The sequence below is a fragment of the Falco punctatus genome, assembly GCF_963210335.1.
Source record: "Falco punctatus genome assembly, chromosome: 6".
In the NCBI taxonomy this organism is placed as follows: Eukaryota; Metazoa; Chordata; class Aves; order Falconiformes; family Falconidae; genus Falco; species Falco punctatus.
In genome coordinates this window covers 76,473,486-76,499,544 of record NC_137585.1, presented here as the reverse complement: position 1 = coordinate 76,499,544, position 26,059 = coordinate 76,473,486, and the positions used below count along the sequence as shown (strand labels likewise).

The 26,059-nt window shown below is 43.5% G+C and overlaps 1 protein-coding gene and 1 long non-coding RNA gene across 7 annotated transcripts in view; one reads left to right on the top strand and one right to left on the bottom strand.

Annotated features, from left to right (window-relative positions):
* The window catches only part of LOC308065738, a 44,392-nt gene extending 41,137 nt beyond the window's left edge, over positions 1-3,255 (top strand). The window contains exon 2 of the long non-coding RNA XR_013928895.1: positions 1-3,255. This exon is cut by the window's left edge and continues 36,792 nt beyond it. This is a non-coding gene — a long non-coding RNA (uncharacterized lncRNA).
* The window catches only part of LHFPL3 (LHFPL tetraspan subfamily member 3), a 323,142-nt gene that overhangs the window by 124,020 nt on the left and 173,063 nt on the right, over positions 1-26,059 (bottom strand). For 2 of the 6 annotated variants that reach the window (XM_080392004.1, XM_080391999.1), the window contains exon 2: positions 1-26,059. This exon is cut by the window's left edge and continues 22,296 nt beyond it; it is cut by the window's right edge and continues 16,845 nt beyond it. The exons of the other annotated variants lie outside the window; for them this stretch is intronic. Coding sequence is in view for 1 of the 2 variants with exons in the window: in XM_080391999.1 (XP_080248125.1) it covers positions 19,727-20,770 (1,044 nt within the window). In the remaining variant the exon portion in view is untranslated. 6 annotated transcript variants of the gene reach the window in all.

Here is a 26,059-nt window from a genome sequence, read left to right as displayed (position 1 = left end):
CGGGCTGACATCTAGCCTTATGTTGCACAGTGCTTCCTGCATTTCCAAATAGAAATCCACACTCTGTTGACAGCAACCCTACCGCTGGACACAGAGACAGCGGTCAGACTCAATTGTTACGGACACAATCTGAACAAGTCCAATTCCCCAGCTCCACTCTTCCATTTTGCCACTTTACTGTTTATTTCCCTAATCAAAAATAAACAGCACTCCTCACTGCTGCAGTCCTCACTGTAACGCAGCCAAAATATTTTTCCATTTAATTCTGTGTTCTAAAAACTCACTGATTTCAAATGATCACACTTGGGGCTTCCTCTAAGAGAACCACACAGCATTTGCAGCCTGCAGAAACCAGCCTGTCTCTGGACAACCTAAAAGACTTGTAAGATGGGAATTCAAGTGAAAACAAGAATTACTGTAAGAAAACAGATGGTGAAGACTGACAGCTGTTTCATTGTTTTGACAAAAATACCTTGTGGATGACCTGAACATTTGTTTTGGACCGCAGTATTGGCTTGAGAATGGGTGAGCTATATTGGAAATGAACTCTTACAGAAACTTTTAATCCATCTTTTATTTTAAAAGAAACATGATCGCCAATTTTCATTTAAATAGACTTAAGACATAGTTACGCTATGGAAATGGGCTGGCTGGCTTAAAGGGACTTTGCATGAAGTGTACCACTTTAATATTTATGAGACTGTTCCCAGGTTTGCTAAAGTGCAAGTATACATCTCTTTTTATTGCGTGAGCCACAATATTTAGAGTTAGTTAAAAGTAATTTATTCACACTAACTCTAATGTGAACAAACTATTCTAAAACAATCCAGCCGGGAAAATCTCAGTGAAAAATATCCCAACTTCTCCCATGCAAATAGCTGGTCCATCCAAACTCCCAGCCCTGCAGCACACATAGGTGATGGCCCTCTTGGCACTGCTCCATGTCAGAACATTTAAGCTGTCTATTGAGATAGCTCTCTTAGGAAATCTCTGAGAGCCTTGCTCTTCAGTTCTCAATTTTACTGTTTCTTTGTTTGCCAATGCAATAATTACTAGAATTGATAATAGAAAAATAGTTGGCAGACCTTGAAAAATGATGCATTTTATCAGTCAAGTTTGCCCACGGACAATTTATGGACGGAGTTTTACTGGAGTTGTGCAACAAAATTAATAGCACAGGTACAGTTTCTACCATAAAAATCTTCCTTTTCGCAGGATACTTTATATTTTTTGTAATGTCTTCTCTTTTTCTCCCTCTCCCCACGCACCATTTTTGGGCTGGCAGTTGGCCAACGGCATCCAAGAATGAATTGCACTGTTGCGGCATTTAAATTATATCAATACTGAAATGCAGAATAGAGTCCTTTTCTATTTTATCTCTAAATTGAATGCTTTCACAGAGAGGCACTGTTATCTGCATTACAATTTGAGAGCTACATTAGTAAATCTTGAATGCTCTGAATTAGAGTATTCAACTTGTGAGATGGATGGTTGAGCTCACCACAAAAAATGTATTAAGCTGGGGATACGGCTTCATTTGGAGAGAACATGCATTTTGAAGAATATCTGATTCAGAAACCAAGCCTAAATTTCTAGGGGAACCCACATCCAGATGAATGTTACCCCCTTACTTTTTAAGTAAATATTTTTAGATTTTCCTGTCTAAAAATTATGCCTGCAAAATGATTCTCCAGGTACCATTTCCCTGTCAGATGGGGCCATTATGTAAATTCCAACTTTTACACAATCGTTGGAGCAGTCTGAAAATGCCTGGCTGTGGAGAAGGTTCCCGTCTCTTTTCCTGTAAGTGCACCAGTAATGCTGCAAGCATATTGATGGGGCGTGCAGCGGCTAAACTGTTCTATGGGTTTGGAGAAATGGGTTAAATCTTCTGAGACGTACCTCAGAGGCTTTATACTTAGGACTTCAGTGACACAGCAACCCCTCAGCACCCACAGTCGCCCATGGACCCTTCTGGCCTTTAACCAACCTACAAGTTTTTAGGTTTCTGAGCTGCTGCGGCTGCCACATGCATCCTTGGGGCATGCCTGGAAGCGTTCCCTGTTTGCGAGGTTGGGAACAGCAAGGAAAAAAGTCCCCCACCTTCAGAAAACACACAGAGCAAACAAGTGCATTTCAAAGCTGTGCTTGTGGAAAATTTAAAAAGACCATGATGATCAAATTGTGTGATTACCCTGCGATAACCGAGCCTGGTTTTGGGAAACACGTGTTCTGAAAGCGGTCTGTATTTTCTTTTGTCCGATGTAGGTGGTATTTGCTGGCAAATATCTAAAGGGCAGCCCTTTCCCATAAAAACCAGCACAGAAAGACTATTTACCTCACTTGGGCTTATATTATTGCTATGAGCCAGCTGGTAGTGCGAAAAAAAAGTATTCCCTCAATTAAGAAAATCAGGTCAGAAATAGTTATTAAAAAAAAAAAAAAAAAAGTCCTTTACCACTAAAATTTAACTTTGTTCAGGAAACTGATATAAGTTATCTTACTAGTATAAAATATGCCTCCAGTACCAAAATTATTTGATAAAGCTGACCCAGAAACCCCTCTGTGCATAACAAAGTCCTTTGTTCAAAGCAGCTTGAAAAAGACCAGAGAGCTCTGGGGAGAAAAACCAAGCCAGGCTATGTTTGCAACCTCGTAACAAGGTGGATTTGAGAAGAACCCCAGAGAGATCCAGCCACGGCTGGAGATGGATCAAAAGCACTTGCAGCACAAGGCGCCTGCTTCCGCGTGGCCGCAGGGAGGTCAGGGCTGAGGCTGGGGTCCCACCCACGCCAGGGCAGGGGACAGCCACAACCTGGTGCTCAGCGGGGGACCACCAGCTCTGCACCTGACCCCAGGCAGGAATGGCAAGGGACTTTCGGTATTTTTAGCCATTTCCTTCAGTTATTACATGCCTGTAGCTGGTTTTCCTGTCTCTGTAGCTCCTTGTGCCAGAGAAGCCGTGCTGCCCTCAGCGCCGCGGCTGCGCTCCGGCACAGTGCCCGGGCAGAGCAGACACGGTGCTCCCGTGGCCATCGGCCCCCAGCAGCGCGGTTCAAAACCAGGCTGCAGCTCACCCTCCTGAAATCGGGTATTGTTGCCAGTGCATGAGACAGTGTCAAAAGTTCAAAACATCCCTCCTTTGGACCTGTGGAGAACATAGGAATACAGAACCTTTCCCCTTTTGCTTGAAAAATGCCTGTCTCCTGGAAGGGTTCGTGTCTGCTTTTCACTTTAATGAAAAAAAAAAAAGAACCTTTTTTATTGAATCCTGTCTGCTGGTGATGCCCATTAGGGAACCTGTTAGAGGTTTCGTCTGAAGGCTTGATCTGTTTGATCCCGACTCTGTGGGGATGAGGAACAGGTTATATCACTCTGATGTGAAGGAGACAGTATGGGATCACATTCATGCACTGCCTAATCTTCCTGTAACCAGAAACCTTGCCTGCAATTTTTGCACAACATCAGATATGGATTTCTTTCCCCAAACAAATCTATGGAGCCATCTCCTAGCAGAAAGAGATAGCCCCTGCCAGGGCAGGGTTACAAGCTGTACACCTTCTCAAAGACCTCCAGCCTCCCCTCCCCTCTATCTGTTAGAGCCAGCAGCTAAAAAGTAGTATTTTCAGTTGCTCGTACCAGTGAGTCATGCAGGAGCCAGAACAAGAGGCTGCTTGTCTCACAGGTTTGCACACTCATTTTCCTGTATGTTTACTGTATACAAAAAGTGCAGCTTTCTGTAATGCATCCCTGATACAGCTGAGCATGTGATACCACCCATGAAGTATCTGCCAGAAGCTCTTGCACTTCTCTTTCTCTTCCTGGTAGATGCCTGTCAGCTGTGGCACTTCTAGCCCAAGTGGGAACTGATAGCATTGCCTGTGAAAGCACATGGAGGATGTGACACATCATTATTTATTCTCATTATTTCTTTTATTTGACTCACTGCCACTATGGGGCTGATGCTGCCTGAGCCCATTCCTGCCCATAGCAGAAAGCTGAAGTAATGTTTATTTAATTATGCAGCAGATAAATGTTATCCAGGGAGAAGCACTGGCCCCTTCAGCACCTGGATGCTTACTTGCAGGAGTCTGCACTTGTGTCTTGTATATATAGGAGACTTATAGTCTCCTATAAGTGGCGGGACAGCCTTTAGCTGGCTGCTGGAGTATTGGAGGCAGATGCTAAGCCTGCAGCAGAGCTCAGCTGGTTTGTTATCCTGTACTCCCCTTGCAGTCCCTGGAGAGAGAGACAAGCACTCTGGGGAATCACTCTGAAACCCCGTGTTCGCAAAGAGCGTGGGCAGAGGCTTCTAGGGCAGCTGCAGGTCTTTAAGGTGTAATTTCGCAGCACTTCATGCTGTGCCCTGTAGGACATATTCTATTATTTGATCCTCATACCTCTGACAGGGAGAGCAGGACATCCCCCATTTCTTTTCAGCATGTGGCCTCAACAGACCCAGCAAAGGCTTCGGGCTTTTCTCCTCATTGGATCCCCTGTTCTGGTGCACTGTGTGCAGGGGATCATTCCCCACACACTCTGTGAATCTCAACCTGGAAACCAGCTCTGATTTTATCCATTAACTTCCCTGCTGAGTTTGTCCCTGTGCTTCTGCTTTCAAAGGGGCAGTATTTGTTGCTTCCGGAAATATTTCAACTTGCATTTCTCAGCATTCAAAGAAGCTTTGTCTCTCCTCACTTACATTAGCTATGCCTGAAAAGCTTCAAGAAACCATTGCCCCCCAGCTACTTTCTGCTGCACTGGATCCCCACCAGGCAGCTGGAGTTGTATGTCTCTTCACTGAAGGTACCAGGCCATAGTGTGAATTAAATACACGTGGTCTGAGGAGCCCTGGCCACTCTCCCTGGTGGTGGTGATGTTCCAGAGCCCTTGATGGGTGAAGAGTGACAGATGACAGTCACATAATTTTCCAGCTGATGCACAGGTCCAAAGCACAGGTGCACTTGAGATCCATTGTGCTGTGGCCACAGGAGAGGAGCAGTTTCCAGGAAGGATCGGGGGAGTAAAGGGGGACCACAAAATGTTCCTGTGAGGTCTCCAGAAGAGCATATCATATATGGGGGTGAAACAAGAGCCCTCCTTTTGCCTTTGCCTGGTTCCTTGTTTTGGGTGCACAGCAGGGGAGCAGAACTGATGGGAAAATCACCTCCTACAGCAAACAGGATGCTTGTATATAGGCAGATCCAAAACTGAAGCAAATCTTTGTTCTGGGCTGTTAATGCAAGGACTGATTAATTTTCTGTCATTACAATAGCATACGTAGGAAATAGATTAGCATGGGGCTAAGAATTGGTTATGAATCTCTGACTGAAATTTCCAGAATATCAGTATTTTTTAGGGGTGCCACCAGCAACACTGCAGTAAAAAAGATCTGAAATTGTACCTAAAAGCTTGAAAATGGACAGGTATAGGGCAGCAGAGAAATGCAGCAATGAGAATAAGTGAACACAATGTTCTAATGAACACATGTTCTAATGAAGACAATGACTAATAAGGAAGCACCATGGCCCAGAGAGGTAAAATATCAACAGAATATAAAGTGAGATGAAGGTGATGGCACTGTATGTAACAAAAGCCAACTGATCTCCAGGAACTTTTTTTTAATATTTCTTGGGATCCATCTCACCAAAAATCATAATTGCTGTTATGATTGGTTTGTCCAAAACCTGTTTGCTTCCTCCTCTCAACAGCCTTACTGAAGCCAACAAATTTTCTTGGATGACTGCAGAGAGCACAACTTCTTTTTAAATCAATAAATTATATAGCATAGAATTCTGCTTTCTAAACAGTACTAATTAAATGCTTCCAACTCCACAAAATATATGTAACCTCCATTTGAATGGATTCTGTCAAATGTGAATCTGTTTTGTTTGATTATTGCTTGAGAAATTAATGTAAAATTAAGAAGCTAGTCTCTACTTTCCTTTCCCTGCCGTGGTTCCTGATGCAGTGATTTACTCAAGCCACAGGTGCCTGCTGTGCATATACTTACTCATAGCAAACTGAACTTCACCCCTGCAGCTGTGTGGTGGGGTCCATTCGACCTGCTGTCAGCATACCCAAGGTAGCTTTACTGGCTGACAGGAAAATTCAATTCAGATTTGAGCCAAACCTGCTCCAAATACTCAAGCCTGCACTACTCCCTGTGCTTCTGCAGCTACCCTGCCTTCAGGACCCCTGGTAAGGGTTACATCAAGCTCAGGTGTGTCCCAGTAGGCACATCTGCAGCTTGGACAAGAGCATCAATGTACCTGAAGAAAAAGGATGTTGTAGATGTAGAAGAACCTCTGAGCTACTAGGAATGAGATGCATTGCACAAGTCTGACAGTTTGGGGGAATATCTTGTATCGTTTATTTATTTTTGTCCTTTTTCTTCTTAAAATAGAAACTACTACTTTGCTTAGCAGCTTTATGAAAACACACTTCCATGTTCACACACAGTACACAACCATTTTCTTATAAAAATGGTTTTCTTCATTACTTTGACTTCACAAGAAATCTCTTCTCTTTGTGTAGAGGATCAGAAAGACAGAACTTCTTTCCAGTGTAGCTGACACTTATTTTACAGTTCAGGACTGAGAAACCACAGAGTAAAATGTATTCAGATTGAAGTATGAGAAGGTATCCCTCTTGATCTTATTTTGGCTAGGATCAAGAACACCCAACAGGTTAATGACACCTGTGGCATTTATAAAGCTGGAGTACTAGAGAGACTTTTGCCTCCAGCACTTGTTCCTGCTGCTATAAAATTTATATGCTCTATATCTTACCTGGACCAGAAGGTCTCTGCTCTTGCAACATTTACAAGCTTTCCGGGAATGCCAGCCAGGGAGTGAGGACCTCTGAAATATTCCAGAAACCACTGAAAATCCAGAGACATAGACCAAGAAATTTGCAATTCTTATGACCTTCTTTGCATAGGAAATAGATTTCCATCAATATAGTATAGGGGACTTCCTATGGGAATACCTAACTGAAATTAGCCCAACAATCTCACTCTAAAATAGAAAAGGCTCGAGTCTAACATAACAAACCATAGTTATTAGATGTAGCTAGCTTTGAGGTAAGATTTCTGTTGCCTTTCCTCCATCTATTAGTAGCAACATAAAAAGGTGAAGGTTTACGATGCTTTTGCCAAAGGTGGAAATCTCAGGTATGCGTTAGGGATCGTAAATGATGAAAAATGATATTGAGTAGCTTTGACATTCCTCCACATCCTTCCTGACTAGAAGAAAAATTTACAATGAAGTAACTTGATTTTGATGTATGTTCAGGTAGATTTGCCATAACTGGCACGACAACAAAAAAAATATCCTTATAATCTTAAGTGGGGAAGATTTTTGCCTCTTTGCAGTAAGACTGGTGAAGCACAGTCATAAAGAGAACATTAAAAAGCAATGCCCAGGTCTGTCACAGCCCTGCATACACCGCGTGATTCAGTGTCAGAGACAACACTGAAGGAATGGCAGGCAGCACTCTGAAACCTGTCCGGACTGAGAAACCTGTGAAGTGACAGATGCCCAGCAGAGAGAAATAAATTAAAACCTAAACCACTTCTTGGTTTACTGCAAGCCAACTCGTGAAGAAAATCCAAAGTTTACACGGAGTATTCTCTTAAATAATGTTTTTAAATATTTAGATTAATTGTTTAAATTGAATTGAATATTACATTGGGCTTCCAATGTGATCCAAAGGAAGAAAAAGTCTGACTACATTAGGGGACAAAAAACTTCAGATGAACAAAGTTGTACCTCCTCAACTAGGAGCTGTGGCATGTTGGGGCAGCCTCTATGTATGTATACATATACATATACATATGCATATACATATGCATATACATACACATACACATATACATACACATACACATATACATATACAGGGATGTAGGCTCAGACTAAGAACAGAAATGCAACCACGCAGCAAGGATGATTAATCTTAAGGTGAAGCTTATCACCTGCAGTCTCATCTTCCCTGACATTGAGGAATGGAAGCAGGACTGAGAACACATCCAGCAGGTGAGCTGGGGTGCTAATTCTACAAGACGTCAGCAGATTCACAGTGGGGAGAGACACCTTCAAAGTCCTCAGCCTGGAAAAGGGTGATGGGGGTAGAAGACATTTAGAGATATGAAGGAAGGGCAAGCTTAAGTGAAGCATTGCCTCCTGCTACTCATCTCGGTGCTAAAAAAGTATCTAGAGGTATAGTCTCCAAAGGGTCTGGCTGCAAATCACTCAGGAAAGCCAGATGAGTCCCCACCAGCCGCTGAGCAACATCCTGCAGGTCAGCAGCAGCTGCCGCTGGAGGAGGGAGCGTGGTCAGGCTCCAGTGAAGCTACACAGCTCTGCCCTGAGAATCCTGGTAAAACGGGCCATGGCTTTCTACATCTTCAGTGATCCTATCTCATTTATGTATTTCCACCTTCCAGTGGACCTGGGAAATACTCTTGGAGACCAGGTCCTGGTTATTCTCACATCCCTCTGGACTGCACCAGGAAGCATACTTACACGGGACCTCATCTTCCCTCTGCTGCCACTAATTTCCCAACTAGTTCCAACCATACTGGGCAAAAGAGGAAGGTCTCAAAGAGAATCAAGATCCTACAGACTCCCTAGAAAGCTGTGGACTACACAGAGGAGAAACCATGGTTCAGACACCCACAGCCTTACCCCAGTCACTTGTCAGTCTCAGCCGAGATGTGCAGTCAAATGGTTGCTTGCAAGTTGCTGTCGAATTACTCTGCAGGAGGAGACTGTACGTATATGCAGGGACAGCAGAAAATCTCACTGTAATTCAGTCATAAAGCCAATCAAGCAAGAGACATAAATCTGTAGGAAACTAGGCTTTGTTAGAACAGGTGCTTGCAAAACTGTTTGTTAGCAAATTAAGTATTCTATCCGTTCTCTACATGTTGTTAATCATCTCTGTGTGAATGTTTATTTTCTGCCTGAATCTACAGACCTAAACAGTAACTCAAAATGCACAGGATGAAGCGATAACCTCAGCATTGCATGCTCCTCCTGATGGTGTAGTGAAGACAAAACTCCTTAGTCAGGGTAACCCAGCTGGCTTTTCTTCCCATACTGGCTCAAATGGGAGTTTCGTCTACACAGGATTAACACTAACAGCCAGTGAAAGCATTAGTAGCTCTGCAACTGCACAGGGCAGTTTAGCCCTGGGTTTAAGTTATCAAAACCCGTGAGCGTGTCCTTAAATGTGTGCTTAGGAGTTCTGCTAAACGAGGTTATGATCTTGAATTATAACCTAAAAAATCTGCTATTCAAACAGTTTAAAAAAAATTACAGGTTTGCTCAGATTATGGGGAGCTTTGGTTGAACTAACAATTAAGGTTTACATCTTACTTTACAAAGAAACATACAACTTGTGCTACTTGTCATTGGGCTTGGATTTATCTGAAAGGACATTCCTTGCCTGTGAAAGCCTGCAATTTATTTGGGGACAACTCCTAAAATAGTAACGAACACAAAATTCCTATTGACTTAAAAAATCAATGTTTTTAACTGCTTCATATAAAATACTCAATGATTTTGCTGTTGATCACTGGTTGACTACTGATGCCTTCTGAAAGGCCAGAAATTAAAGGTTTCATATTCACAAGCAAACTGTTTGCAAAGAGAAAGGAAGATTTCAGGGAAATCAGGAGAGGGTCATTGCAAAGTCAGAGGAAAATTCATGAGGTCATGATTTTGAAGGTCAAGTAAAATGGGAACACTAAAATGTCAGATAACCCCTTTTTCAGACTAGGGAGATTAATTCCTTATGTAGACTCATTCAGCTCAGTAGGAATAGTCCTGGTATAAGGTAGTGTTTCCCCCAGTTATGAGTATCATAATCACAATTGTTAGTTATATATGAATTTCTGTAAAAAGAATGGGTATTTTCCCTTCCCCCAGACTTTTGAAAAGCTGTTGAAAGGTATTTTATCTGTCCATTAGATCCCATCACAGCCCAATTACATCAAATTGCAGATAGTTTTTTCATGATTGCATTGAAATAGAAGTCCAGTGTGATAACTTCAAAACAAACTGAAAATGTAGGATGAGCACAAAATGTACAGTTTCACATATTAAGTAAAATTTAAATCATGCACGTACACGATTAAAGTTTCTTAGGATATAGCTTAGGATCTTGCCAGGTTCCTCCTAAGTCAAAGAATTTAAACTCCTTATGTTCACTGTCATTTAAATGGGAATTTTAAACAGCCTGAAACAAAAATATTTCATCATTAGACTATCAGCTGCAGACTGGAATGAAAGGATTTGCTTCTGCATCACAAGACTTGCACTGGGTTCTGTGCAAAGCTTTATGTTTTGGATAACTGTGTCTCTCAAGGCCTGAAGGTCAGATGTACAGTATTTCTCTGTATTTCAGAGAACTATGCTTTGCCCTCTTGGAAGCATGAGAAGGTAGAATTGCTATCCATTACAAGCTGAAACATCTGTGACTCCATAGAAAAAGACTCATAAAAGTAATTTGTAGATGTCCTAAAATGTATTCATTATGGCGCTAATTTATTTTGAATGTAAGCCACAAAAAAAAAAAAATTTAAAATAGAAATCCAGGATTTTGTAAGATATTCTTAATTACACATGTTAAGTATTCATACATTGCTTCTCTAACATAAGCCTTCACTGTTTTCTTGACCAAAATAAAGATTATATATGTGTACATAAAAAAAAATACTAGTTGACAACGTGAATAAATTTCACTGAATATCCATAACTTCTGGGAATGTTCAAAGGAAGCCTTTAACTTCTTTCTAAAAGAATAGCTTGCCATTAATTTTGTGCTAGATGTGCAAAGGGACACCATAGCTAAAAAAGGATGCAACTGTAGAAATGAATTTTTGTGTGTTATTTCTCTGTTAGAGATTCCAGCTGTGCCTTTTGCCAATAATAGACCTGAAAGTTGACAGAAATGCGTTAGACACAACAGAAACGCATCATTATAGAAAAGCCTAGGAAAAGGAGATATGACAAATTACATGAGCTAATTCTGAGCAGCCTGGAGTCCCAGCGGATCCTGTGAAAAATGAGGCATATGGATTGACAATACAGGCAGTAGAATGTCTCTCTCCAGAAATGAAGGCTCGATCCAGCTCTCAACCATTTTTACGTAACGGAGGAGTTTCTTTAGTGAGGCCAACTTGTGTAAAACACTAGTGAGACCTAGATTAGAATAATGGGGCAAATGTCCTTCGGTTAATTACTGCACTTTGTAGGATGTATGGCAACCCATGTTGGTGTGGTTACTACAATACAAGGATGCTGCGGTGAATTGAAGTCTGGGGCTTCCGCTGGCCCCTGGGCAGCAAGGACAGGCCAAGGGAAAGCAGGCACCGGCCACTGACAGGAGTAGGGAACACAACTCATTTCCCACACAGGACGGGGCTGACGCTTTTACCCTGCCAGAAGTTCTGTGATCACAAACGTGAAGGAGAGAAGCTCATTTCTTCTCTGGTACAGAAAAAAACAGGCTAGGAAAGATGGAACAGCTTACTCGGGATGATTCAGAAAGAGTAGGGCGGGTTCTTGGGGAAGGGCAGTTTTCTCTTTAATCCCTCATTTTACTACCTGTTTTTGACATAAGATGAAACAAATTTATCCTTTGGCAGCTTATGTTGCGAGGTCTCCTACGCTGAAGAGGAACGAGAGAAAGGAGCAAGGGGAAGAACACACTAATAACTCCAGAGCCGCCCAGGCAGAAATGCAAACTAATAAAAATGATGATGATGTTTATAACAATATGATATGTGAAATAACTACAGCTGACATATGATCTATTGATTAAAGTCTTTCATATGACAGGATGTCAGCCAGCAGAAATAGGAAATCAATACCTCATTTAACAGCAAAGAACGACTCAGCCTCCTCCAGGCCAAAGAGAGACTGGGATGTTTGAGCAGAGACTATGAATTTATTTGATCTATTTTTATGAAAAAGAAAGGATTAGTTATACTAAATAATGTGTTTCCCTGAATTCAGCAGGGAGGGGGGTTTGTCAGGTAGCTTATGAGCAATTAGTCATTATATCAAATAACAGCTGTGTTCATGCATTTCAATGCATGTTTCTGGGATGCCAGGATTTTTGGATAAACCAGTGTATTTCAAAGACCACGGATTCCAATAAACATGGATTTAAGTACATGTAACAAAGGCAGGAAAGGTGGTGTTTTCAAGGTTTGTATATTATTCACATATTTGCCACAGAATGTAGATTCTACCCCAGAAGTTGGATGTCTGCCACTGGGAGTTGCCAAGCCTCCCTGATGGAGGGATGCTCATTTTCCACACCGGACTTAAGCACAATCCTGTGGGGAGGAGCAGATGGGTGTGCATCATTGTTCCTGTTGGTCTCCCAGGTCACAAGAGTTTTCTGATCCATGTTACCAGACATGCACACTATGGGGAGTTCCTTGCCCCATTCATTTTATTTTTTTGAGGCAAGTACTTTAGTTCTAGGGTTTTTCCTCTAAAAAATAGTCTCCGTTCCTAAAAATGAATCTTTGGTGGAAACAGAACAATAACTCATGCATTTGTAATGGGACAACAGTATAGCACAGAAACACATGATCAATGGATGTGGTAGACTACCGCATGACATTTTTATAACCTGGCTGCATACAAAAGATCTACTGCTTTGTGAGTCCAAAGTTACTGAGATCCATGAAGGACCCAAAAGTAGATAATTCTATGGATGGCGGGTTGTGATCTGTGGACAGCTTATAAGGAGTCATACTTGCCTTATTTCTCTTTCTAAGAAGAGAATAAAGTGATAAAAAAGGCATGAATACAACAAAGCAGTTTGTAAAAGTATGTGGGAAAGCTCTTCACTGCAGCAGAAATATCGCATTTTCATGCATACAAACGACAAGTGATCTGCAGAGAAAACTGATTCTCTACAGTTTCACAGGAAAAAGGGGTTATATGTGTAGTCTGACAAGGGAAGGTTTACTGTGAGCACTCTTCCCATCCAGTATGTCCCCTGCTTTTTTTTCCTGCTACCCTACAGCTGGGTCTTTCTTGTCAGTCCTGAAGGAAAAGACCCTTCAAAGGCACACTGGTTACCTGGGTGCATGTGTGAAAATGCAACACACAGGGACATGAAAAATGGGCACCTCAACAGTACCGAGGTCTGGGTGCTCATCCCTGGAATGGAACTGTGGTTACCTTGTTTATATTCATTATTTTTATTCTTATAGTTATTGTAATTAATTTATAATATTTTTCAATAATTCATATAAATATTATATTTATATTCATTATTTTATCTTTGCCCTTACCCCTGCATCTCACCATAGTGTAACTATTGCTATTTCAGCTGCCAGGATGGTGGCACTTTGGCTTCTTGTCAATAAGAAGGGATTCAGGGAGGGATCGAAGCATTTCCACCACATTCCTCTTTTTCTGTGTACATCTCCACCCTGAACACAGAGCTCTTCTCCCGAAAAAAGCCAAATTCCAATTGTTTCTTTTCAAGAACTGGAATTAATGTTTTTTCTTTACTCTGCTAAATAGTCTATACCTTGTTTTAGCAAATATACTGAGTATTTGAGAACTTACATTCAGGTGGGTTTTATTTAAGATATGATTTACTACCAATACAATGGTCCCCTGACAACACACTGCTGTAAATAATGTTTTCCTGCAGTCATGTTGACAATATCCGTGAAGAGCCAAAGATCAAAAGATCAAAAATACTAAATAACCTGTTAATAAAAAATACTGGAGCTACAATTGACTGGCAATGTATTTTGGGGAAATCCACACAGGCTAAACCCTGCCTGTTCTCTACTTTAAAAAGGCACCCATCTCCAGAGCAATGCATTGTTCACAAAAAAATAAATTAAAAAACAGACTACAGAGAATTAATTAATCCGTAAATTCAATATGCAGAGATGAGGATAAAAGCTCAGTATTATGCAAGCATACATTTTTATTCTGCTCATTTTTGTAGCGTGCCCAACAAACAGCTGAATTATTCTTGATTTAAGCAAAAAAATATATAAATGTGAGCTCACATTCTTGGCTTGATTTTAAAGTTTCCTATTGATGTAACTTTTCTATAACCATCACTACCAAGTATGACTATATTTGCTTCCCAAATAATTTGCCTGCAGTTCTGCTGGGCTCCTTGGAAACGCGAAAACATTTGGGCAAGTGCTGTAGCACCTGAGAGCCCAGCACCACCACACACTGCCCCAAAGGTGTCCCTGGTGGCACAGGGGCAGTGGTTCCTTCCAGCATCTCACCAGAGCTCGGACCTCTGCAGAAACATTCATGTCCCTGGCCACCATCAAGTGTTCCCCATGCTCAGGTCTCCAAGCCTGAGCTGGCAGGGCCTTGTGGCTGGGGAAGTCCAGCCACACCTTCACCACCGACGCACGATCTTCTTCCCACTCCAGAAACTGGGACATTAAGTGAAATACAGCACTGCCCAGTGAGCAGCTATCTTATCCTTAAGGCTCTTGGTGACTTTCTAGGATTGTTCTTGAAACTATACGGTTTAAATATTTCATGCTGTAATGCAGCATACCAGCTGACATCTCAGGAAGAATTTTTGAACTGGTATAAATTAATTATCCCTCATACCCACAGATCATATCTTCTGCAAGCTTGGACAATTTGTCTGTTAACTACCAGCTAAAAGCTACTTCATTTTTCCCTTCAAAAGCTATTTTTCAGTTAATATTGTGCATGAATAAGGGTTTTTAGTATTATTTTCCATAGATCAAGGATTTTATTTAAGATTCCTTTAAGCTTAAGTCTCAAACACCAAAGCTAGATATTAATACTAGAATGTAGTTTCCGATTTCAACCTCAGGCGGCAGGAGAAACAGAGTAGCACGGGAAAGCAGATGTTTTCTATTAGATTTATTTTTTTAAGAAGGGACAGCTGAGGAAAGGGTGGAGAGATTACCCTCTCCATCAAGAAATGGATAGATTGTGAAGAGCTGTCTCTGCAGAACAGCCACGAGCAGGTTGAAACTTTATGGGTAAGAATCAGAGACCGAGGGAAGGAAGGGAACCGTGTGGCTGGTGCTCCCTGCAGGCCGCCCCACCAAGCGGAGCCACTGACGAAGCCTTCCCACCGCAGCCACAGCAGCATCGCGCTCGCAGGCTCTCGTCCTGCTGGGGGCCTTCAGCCACCCCGAATCCGCTGGAGCAGTAGCGCGGCGAGCTGCAGGCGATCCGGGAAGCGCATTAAGGATAACTTCTTAGGCCAGGTAATGGCAGCCCTACCAGAGGGGACACGATACCGCACCCGTTGGTCCCCAGCGCAAGTGAGCTGATGGTGACATCAGAGCTGGAGGCAGCCTGGGCTGCGGTGACCATGCGCTGCTGCAGTTCGCAGTCCTGAGGGATACAGGTCAGGCAAAGAGCAAAGTCAGGACCCTGAATTTTCGGGAAGCAAAATTCCAGCTAAGGTGTTAGTCAACAGGACTTCTGGGAAACTGCCCTCAGGGACAAGGGAGCAGGACAGAGCTGGCACATCTTTAAGAACACTTCCCATCTAGCGCAAGAGCTCTCGATCCCCAGGTGTCAGAAGCCAGGAAAGGAAGGCAGGAGAGCGGCATGGCAGAGCTGAGGCCTGCTGGGCAAAGGGCAAGGAGGCAATGCGCAGGCAGTGGAAGCAGGGACCGGCATCCCGGGAAGAGCACAGGGTGCCGCACAGCTGTGCAGGGATGTGGTTATGAAGGCCAAGGCGCAGCTGGAGCTGAACTTGGTGAGGGACGCAAAGAACAACAAGAAGGGCTTCTACAGGTAGGTCAGCCAGAAAAGCAAGGTCAGATGAAGCGTAGCTCCCCCGGTGAGCAAGGCTGGCAAACCGGTAACAAGGCACGAGGAGAAGGCTGAGGTACTCCACAACTTTTTTGTGTCAGTCTTCACCGGCAAACTCTCTTCCCACAGCTCTCAAGTGGAGGGACCGCGAGACGGCGGCTGGGGGAGCAAAGTCCCTCCTGCTGAAAAAGATCAGGTTCGTGACCACCTGAGGAACCTGAACATACCTCAGTCTACGGGACCTGACGAGATGCATCCCAGAGTCCCGAGGGAATTGGCTGATGTAGTTGCCAAGTCACTCTCCGTGATATTTGAAAAGTCACGGCAGTCAGGTGAAGTCCCTGCTGACTGGAAAAAGGGAAACGTTGCACCCATTTTCAAAAGGGGTAGAAAGGAGGGCCCTGGGAACTGCCGACCTGTCAGCCTCACCCCGTGCCTGGGAAGATCATGGAGCAGATCCTTCTAGAAACTATGCTAAGGCACATGGGGGACAGGGAGGCGATTCAAGACAGCCAGCATGGCTTCACCAAGGGCAAGTCCTGCCTGACCAACCTAGTGGCCTTCTATGATGGAGTGACTATATCAGCGGACAAGGAAAAAGCTACAGATGCCGTCCATCTGGACTTGTGTAAAGCCTTTGACACAGTTCCCCACAACATCCTTCTCTCTAATTTGCAGAGTTATGTATTAGATCGATGGACTGGTCAGCGGATGAGGAACTGGTTGGATGGTGGCATCCAGAGGGTGGTGATCAATGGCTCAATGTCCAGATGTCCCTCAGGGGTCCCTGTTGGGACTGTTGCTCTTTAATATCTTCATCAATGACAGACAGTGGGATCAAGTGCACCCTCAGCAAGTTTGCAGACGACACCAGGCTGAGTGTTGCAGTCAACACACCTGAGGGACATGATGCCATGCAGAGGGATCTGGACAAGCTGAGGAAGTGGGCCCATGTGAACATCAAGACGTTCAACAAGGCCACGTGTAAGGTCCTGCACCTGGGTTGGGGCAACCCCCAGTATCAAAGCAGGCTGGGCATAGAATGGATTGAGAGCAGCCCTGAGGAGAAGGACTTGGGGGTGCTGGTGGATGAAAAGCTCAACATGGCCTGACAATGTGCGCTTGCTGCCCAGAGAGCCAGCCATAGCCTGGGCTGCATCACAAGAAGCGCGGCCAGCAGGTCGAGGGAGGTGACTCAGCCCCTCTGCTCTGCTCTGGTGAGAGCCCACCTGGAGTCCTGGGCACAGGAAAGACGTGGACCTATCGGAGCAGCTCCAGAGGAGGCCACAAAAATCAGAGGGATGGAACATCTCTCCTGCGAGGAAAGGCTGAGAGAGTTGGAGTTGTTCAGCCTGGAGAAGAGAAGGCTCCAGGGAGACCTTATAGCAGCCTTCAGTACCTAAAGGGGGATTATAAGAAATATAGGGACAAAAAGAAGGGCCTGTAGTGATAGGACAAGGGGTAATAGTTTTAAACTAAAAGAGCGTAGATTCAGACTAGATATTGGGAAGGCTTTTTTTTATAATGAGAGTGGTGAAACAGGTTACCCAGAGAAGTGGTAGATGCCCCATCCCTGGAAATGTTCAAGGTCAGGTTGGACGGGGCTCTGAGCAACCTGATCTAGCTGAAGATGTTCCTGCTCACTGCAGGAGGACTGGACTAGGTGACCTTTAAGGGTTCCTTCCAACACAAAATGTTCTCTCATTCTATGACTCTGTGACTGATGCCAGAAGGTACATGTATCATATGGCATGGAAACTAACTTTCTGGGTTCCGCAAGGAGAAAGGCAGCAGAAGCAGCTGCTCACAGACTGCAGATGGCACTGGGCAAGCACAGGGCTGGGATCAAACACTGGATGAAAATGAGAAATGGGAAGGTACAAAGCTTATGGGTTTTGCCTTTATTACACACCCTGCCCTGGGCAAGGCTGAAATGCACTGGTAAGTGTCTGAAGAACTTGCATCATGTTATACAAAGTGTACATGCTGTCACAGCCATGCAGAAGTCAGAAATGAAACCGAGAAACTAAGAAACCCAAGGTCCATGTCTGCACAGACAAACTCCCCTTTGGGGCCCTACCAGCACGCCTGAGCTTTAATAACCCTGCAATATTCTGCTGAGCAGAGGCTTCCAGCTGTGGCACTGACTTTCTACGATGCTAGAAAACTTCATGCTAATCATTAAACACTGTTAAGGCTGGAGTTGGATGGGTTTTCTCATGAGAGATGTTAAGGGTCCTTTCCCAGTCCCAGCTCAACAGGGGAATTAGCCAAGCACCCCCAGGGACTTGTAAGCCCTGGGGCATTACAGTCTGCACAGAGCTGCTGTTTGCCACCCTGTAACAAACTGGGATGCACAGCAGCTCTCCCCTGAGAGATGGAGAGGGCACGAGTGAGAAACACGTGGCCAAGGGCATCATTACCTTTGGCGTTTTCTAAAAAGCTCATGCAATGTCAGCACTTAAAGCTATAAAGCGATCTCAGAAAGCTTTGCTCATTTATTACCCAAATCAGTAACATGTTTTTTCTCAGGCAGAAGTAAATGACTGTCAGATTTTTTTCTTTCCCATGATCAGAACAAAGGGCTGTTGAGAAGAATTTGGGGTGGGGGCTGGTGAACCTCCTCAGCAAAATTGTAAGGCTGATTTTAATGTATTGCTAACACAAGCAGTGAGGAATGAAAGGTGTTATGTTGAGCACTTTTACTACAGAGCACTGAACTCTGAAGCCTGCCTTAAAGCTAGTAAATCTGATCTTTGGTTCTACGACACAGATATGAAATGGGGGAAGCCTATCAGCTGCATGGCAGCTGCTGTGACTTCTCTGTGCACTCCACCAAAGTGCTTTGCTTCAGGAAAAGCACCAACTGGCCAGCAGTAAATAAAAGATGGGCGGACATAATTTCTTGTACTTCAATGCTTTTTTTCCAATGACACAACAAGGGATGCTCGTATTAAGTCACCTCATACCCTGCAATAGCATCTGGACCAGAACAACAAACTGGCCTGCATGCACACTGCAGCACAGCCTCCTTCACGCCTTCACTGCTGCAAAACAGTGCTGGGAATGATGTGATGGGAATGGGGGAGAGGGAAGGAGGCATTTCTAACTGGTTTGAAGCCTATTTAGGGATGAAGCATCACAAATCTGAATTCGATTTAGATTTTTGGCTAAAACTATTTCCAGGCTCGGTTTTTTACACAAAACTTTGTTGCCTACAGCCAGTCTCAGTCTAGGTAAAAGACTACTGGAAAATGGTTTGAAAGAAGATCTTGACTAGTCTTACAAAGAGTCCTTCAAAGCAAGTTCTTAGATTTGATAGCTGCAACAACAAAATTTTTATTTGGGAAATCTTCTTGTATCTTTCAGATGAAATCAGTACAGAAGAGGGAGTTAACCTCTACCCATATAACCTGTGTGTCACACAAAACATTGATACCTAGTTTAAAAACAACTGCCTACTTATGCTGAACATGTTCTCTAATCACAGAACCTCCAAGAATATTTGCACACTTTTTCGTTTTCCAAATGTCAAGATCACTAAGGGATTAACTGTAACATTTTATAATTACATCATTTTTGCCTCTTAGTGGTTCATAAAAAAACCGCTTACACCACGGGGTATTTTTTTTTTTGCCAGATTGTGAGATCAAACACAGCCAAACCAATTATCTACACTTCTCAAATGACAAACATGCAAACAAAAATATTTGCAGCAAAGCAAGGGAAGTGCCAAATTTCTTTGTAATGCATTGGAAAAACAAGGGTTGCAGTATTTTTAAGTGCTTTGATAAAAAGTTATAACTCTCAGCGGGACAATATGTCAGGCGTTATTGCAAGGTCAGCTCTGCTGAATGAAGCTGAACCATGTTCAGCTTCTGATTTTGCAGAAATGTATGTCCTTATGTCACTACTTGGGACAACTGCAGTACAAAGCCATCATATGATGTGCTCAATTTGTCCTTCAGTCGCTTCATAAAGCAGCAAGAACAGCCCCAGGAAGGCACAGCCACACTGTGAGACTCACTGAAGAGTTGGGACAAGCTCTTGAGCTTTCCCTTGGGAATATGCTTGCAGGACAAAAACAGCAGCAGAAGAGTGATCCCCCCAGGAGGCATGTGGAGAGCAAAGCAGCCTCTAGCAGTGAACCTGAGTTGCAACGATGGCATATTGTCACAAGTGGATATAGCTTCATGATTCAGTACAGACTGGGGGCAGAGAGGCTGGAAAGCTGCCTGGGGGGAAGGGCCTGGGGGGGCTGGGTGACAGCCGCTGGGCAGGAGCCAGCCGTGTGCCCGGGGGGGCAGAAGGCCAGCAGCGTCCTGGCTGGTATCTGAAACAGTGTGGCCAGCAGGGCCAGGGCAGTGACCGTCCCCCCGCACTGGGCACTGGTGAGGCCGCACCTCGGACACGGGGTTCAGCTTTGGGCCCCTCACTTCAGGAGGGACGTTGAGGGACTGGAGCGTGTCCAGAGAGGGGCAACGCAGCTGGTGAAGGGTCTGGGGCACAAGTCTGGTGAGGAGCAGCTGGGGGACCTGGGGCTGTTCAGCCTGGAGAGGAGGGGGCTCAGGGGGGACCTTACTGCTCTCTGCAGCTCCCTGACAGGAGGCTGTAGGCAGGTGGCGGTCGGTCTCTTCTCCCAGATAACAAGTGACAGGACAAGAAGAAATGGCCTTAAATTGTGCCAGGGGAAATTTATATTGGTTATTAGGAAACATTTCTTCCCTGAAAGGGTGGTCAAGCATTGGAACAGGCTGCCCAGGGAAATGGTTGAGCCACCATCCCTGGAGGTATTTAAAAGATGTGTAGATGTGGTGCTTAGGGGCATGGTTTAGTGGTGGACTTAGCAGTGTTAGGTTAACAGCTGGACTTGATCTGAAAGGTCTCTGTAACCTAAATGATTCTATGATTCTATTCTGATTCTGCAACTGCAGTGAAGGATCCATCCACGATCAACTTGGGCCTCTGGAAATCTCCAGTGTCATCGCAACTCCCTAGCTGCTGCAGGTTGGGTACTGCTGATCTGAAGAGTGCAGTATATATATAGTTATGCAGAAACATCATTTGTATCCTTACAGTCCAATTGCAGAATTGCATTGCTACGTAAAGAGGCTCTCTGCAGGGGGCTTGGCAGGCACACTTGATAGTCCCTTCATAGATGCAAAATAAGCATCTGAATGGCTGATACGCAGTGAAGCTTGAAATGTGAAAACAGCACACAAAAAGTTCAATATGCAATTAACCATAAAAGCAACACTGCCTCAGTTTTCAGAAGCATTTATAATATGACACCTGAGCAGATTTAGTAGTATGGAAAAGACAGCAACTGACAACGTCTCTCAGAGGAACAGAACAAACACAGGTGTATTTAAGTATTAATGGGACAAAAATGGTAAGTGGGAAATAAATGATGAACATGGTCAAGATTTTCCAAAATTGACTGTAATTTTGAAGATATTTGGGGTTGTCAAGTTGTAATAGAGGCCTGTTTTCCAGAAAGCACTGAGTAGCCTTCCTCTGACAGCAATGTCACTGCACGCTACCTCAGATGGAGCACTCGGAAACTGTGACAGCCTCAGTGACAGCAGTTTTTGATGCCAGTCACCAGAAGGAAGAGGTGCTTGGAGGCAATGGTCTCGGGTCACATGAACGCTCAGCTCCAGGTTTGCTGGCACACAGACGGCCCTGCTGCCTATTTTGGGGAGACCCAAGTGCAGCCTGAGCTTACCCAGATTCAGTTTAAGTGGCAGCACATTGTATTAATTTTTAAGAAAGTCCGTTCAAAATTGTTCCATTTCTTTGTTAGCAAAAGAACTAAGAACTGCGTGGGAAAGGACAGTTAAACCTCTGCTCTCACCAAGTATTTGATCCTTTCTAAAATGGGGGGGGGGGGGGGGGGGAGGAATATGCATGCAGAATAGAGAAAATCAAAAAGGTGAAGAGCCCCAGGGTGAGAGAAATTTGTGGAAAAGCTTCTGTCTTTGAGTCACGATAGAAAGACCGACAGCTTCAAACTTTGTGAGATAATCCAGATTAATCCCTGTTCATCTTCTCTCTTCCTTTTCTTCCCTTCCTTCACCTCTCTCAACCCTCCACCTCCTCTATAGCATAGCTCATGCCTCAAATTTATCCTTTACTTCAAATTCTCACACATGCGAGTTTATTTCACTCTTCTGAATGGAGGCAAATGAATTTTATTTTCATGGCTCACTCTTCCAACGCCTTCTGCACGGTCTGATACATTAATTCAGATTATCATTCTGTGCACTTTTTGCATTAATTCTCAACTGACTGACCCTCTTCATCTGTAATTATTACCATGAAGGTTTTGAATATCATTAAACTCTTCTCACCGACTGCATTAACTTTAAAAGGTAATTTGATTAATTCTGCAAGCCACTGATAGATGGAGATTTAACGCCTCATGGAATTTCTGCATTATCAGTATTTTGCAGCAACTAGATCTGAAAGATAAACAAAATCCTTGGAGACCAGATGAAAAAGGTTAGTTGTTTTTGTGAAAGATTTTAAGTAATTTTGTTAAGCTTTAAAAACAGTGTTCTAAATTGTTTTTCCCCGAATTACAAACAGATCATTCCTTTACGTTCCCCTGTAGTACTGATTTAATAACTTTTCATTTCTGTGAAATGCATATATTTCCAGAGCTCAGCCAAAGGTTCTTCACTTGGGAAAACACAATGACTGTGAGGCAGCAAAAGTTATCAACTGATAAATTGTAGAACAATATAGCCTGCCAAAATACTCAACATGTAAAGACTTCACCTAACTTCAAAACTTCTTGGAGACCAAAAAGGCATGCTAATGCAGCTTCAGTGACTGGAGTCACACAGAGCTGATGCTAGCGTGTTTAAATAAAAGTGCTGGAGGATGGTAATGGTGTAAAAGACGGTGTGTAGTGTTACTGAGCAGCAATGTGTTGCATTATCAGGTAATAATTCTCTAGCAGAGATTTCCAGCTTCTCTGTAGGCATGTCTGATGGCTGTACTGGCAAGCAGCTCTTTTCTGTGTGTATTACTTCAAGGGTAGCAGAAAGTAATATTCATTAAAATTTCATAAATGTTAATAAAGGCTCAAATTACAGATTAGAGTAGGGAATTAGGGCTACATGCTTCCTTGCATGGCATATATTGAAGGACAGTGAAAACAGAAATGCCCCAAGGAACAAGCATTAATGGAGAGGCAGCATCTGTAGAAACCATCCTTCTGGCCCATGCCAGAGCATATCATCTCCGAAGGCAAACTGCTAACCCAGTGAGGCAGAGCTGCTGGAGAAAGGATGAATTGAAGGGATGGCTGCTCCACAGGGAAGTGCAAATGTATCCCAGTCTCCACTGTATAGGAAAGAAAAACCCATTCCGCACTGTGACAGACGCTAATAAGCAGACTTACAAACAGGGTGAGCTGGTGCTAGGCAGTTGCAGGAGGGAAAGTGTCTAGTCAGCCCCCAGAAAAATGTCCCTAACTGTGCAGGCATAGAAGGATTTCTCCAAAGGCTGGAAGGTGTTCCTCTGCCATGCTCCCATCCCTCTGCCATCACCCTTTCTCCCAGCACGGTGGCACAGAGCAGGCTGTTGAATGGCTGTAGATCTATCTCGGCATGCAGCTGGTTATGGAGGCAATGTTCGTTGGTTTTTTAACTCTAGAGAATCTTTCCGAATCTGAGATTGCTTTTTAAGGCTAGATCCTGCAGGTGCAAATATACTCTTCAGTATGTCAGCCAGTTGTAACAGGCACGTGGCCAGCAGGCTGGAAGACAACTCTCTGAGGAGCATGCTGTTGTTGTATTTATTTCATATGAAATCTCTGGCTATTAATTGCAATGACCTCTTAAAGTGAAACATCTAATTAATGAGTCAAGGAAACAGTACTTAAAGCTACATCAACACAAGGAAACCAAACTGCTGGGGTACAGGCACATGCACCAGCCTGTTATTGTCCATAATTTTTCACGGTTCAATTCCTGGCATGGTTTTTGCAATGACCCTCTGCTTTTCTCCCGTACAATGCTTAGGAAAGGCTGAGGGCTTAGCATGACAACACCACTTCAGGCAGGCTATTGGCTGTGGTCTGGTAGATTACGTATATGTTTGTAAGGCATGTCCAGCCAGTTGGCCACATGGCTGCAGAATGGTCCTTGGCTCATTTTAGTTATAAAGACAGTTTCAATGATGGGAGGATGCAATAAAGGGAAAAGGTGATCACATTTGAAGGGACGATGACTACAGAAAGATCCTCCCAGCCTACACTTCATGATTTTGCAGTTCTGGTATCCCAAATGAATGATATTTTTTAATTGAACTGTCTCTGAAAGAACACAACTGCTTTCCTTCTCCCCAAAAACTTGCTCCTTTGGCCCAGCAGAATTTGTGGGTTTGCCAGTAAATTGCAGTACGCTTCATGGAATTAAAGTCCTAGGAAAGAACTGCTGGGCAGGTCTAAATACCACATCTGTAGTTGTATTTGAACTACCTACCAAAGACCTCAACTAGGACTCCAGATAAAACACGAGAAAAACAAAAGACCAGAAGAAATAAAGTGCTGTGTTTGAGATCTGGTAGTAAGTACATACTTGACTCTTTCACGCCACAGGTAGCAGAAAAGAATCGTGATACTCTCAAGCGCTGCAATCCTACTAAACACAGAAGACATTGAGTTTTCAGAGGGCTGTAGTTGTGGGGCTGGTCTTCCTCTCTCCCCATATCAGGGACCTGAAGGCATCCCCTTCTCTGCTGGGGTTTGGTTGCTTTGGTTCAGAGTAAGGTTAGAGGGGCTGTAGGTGTCCAGCTTCAAAGAGAGCTGCAGGAAACTTTAGCACGGGTCCCTCCACTTTGCTCAGGAGTTGCATTTAAGCTGAGGCTCCCACCCCTGGTCTCTGCCCAAGCTACACTGCAGGAAAGCCTGCAACCTGTCCCACAGCTAGGCTGGGTACAACAGTGAGAATGCCCCTGTGCTGCTGAAGTGGTCCTGAAGGGGATGAAAAAGGTGCATAGGGAATGATTTTCTTCTGTTTCTAGTAACACAACAACTATGAAGAACACAGCGAGATTGCCAAGCAGGACATTTATAGCAAATAAAAGGAACGATTATTTTCCCCCTACAAAATGAGTATTTGAACTGTGAATGCAACACTGCAGAATGCTGTAAAAAATAAACACATAAATTAGAAAATGGACTAGACAAATCGATTTACAGAGGATAAATTCATACTTATATTCCAGGCAGCTGGATTAGATGGTTGTTGTAGGTCCCTTCCAACTTACATATCCTATCCCATCCTATCCTACCCTACCCTATCCTACTCTATGCTACCCTTCTCTACTCTACCCTACTCTGCTAAGTTGTTTTACTTTTTTTTTTTTTTTCTGCTACAGAACTTGGGGGGTGAAATCAGCCCAAAATCTGGTTGTCATATTTATGTTGAACAATTATTCAGTAATAACAGGGATTCACGGACACAACTTATTGTGTTAGCTTTTTTGGATAATAAGTATAATTTCTTCCTCCAAAACTGGCACATCTGCGTATGAACCAAGGTTTGTCTAAGAAAAAGTCCTGGTGGAGCAAGTGCCAACCACCTGGCAGAGCACAAGGTAACAGGGCTGATTAAATGCTGGGATGCTTGCCCTGTGGGTCTGCAATGTGAAGGTTCCACTCCAGCAAACAGACCCACACTAAAACCTCTGACGGTGCAAGTTCAGTAAGATCCAAGGCTTTCTGTGCACTTGCTAGTTGGCCATAGAAACAGCTTCACCCATAGTTACAGTCTGTATGTTCAAATTGCTCTCTATCTACTATCTCTACAAGTTGTAGAGCCAATTAAACATCTGCTAATGAGCCCTATTGTTAGATCAATGCAGAGAAATTGATCTACAGAAATAAGTCAGGACTTCTCACCTGTCAGCTGGCTTTGTTCTCAGCTCAGAAGACAGCTCAATATTCACTCTAAATGTATAGACACGTCAGTTGCCATAAAGCACTGTATTAAAATGCATCATCATACTTCATGTATTGTGCGTACCTCACTCTAAAGATACATGGTGTTATTTCTGCTTCCTGACTGGACCAGTTTAAATTGTGACATAATAGATAACGCACAAAAACCTTCAGAGGCAAATTTTTGGATAAATAACACTGCTTTGTTTGATAAAATAGATTTTTAATTAATATGTTTTAGATCATTAATTTTCTGTATCAGTGCAGTCAAAAGGACCTA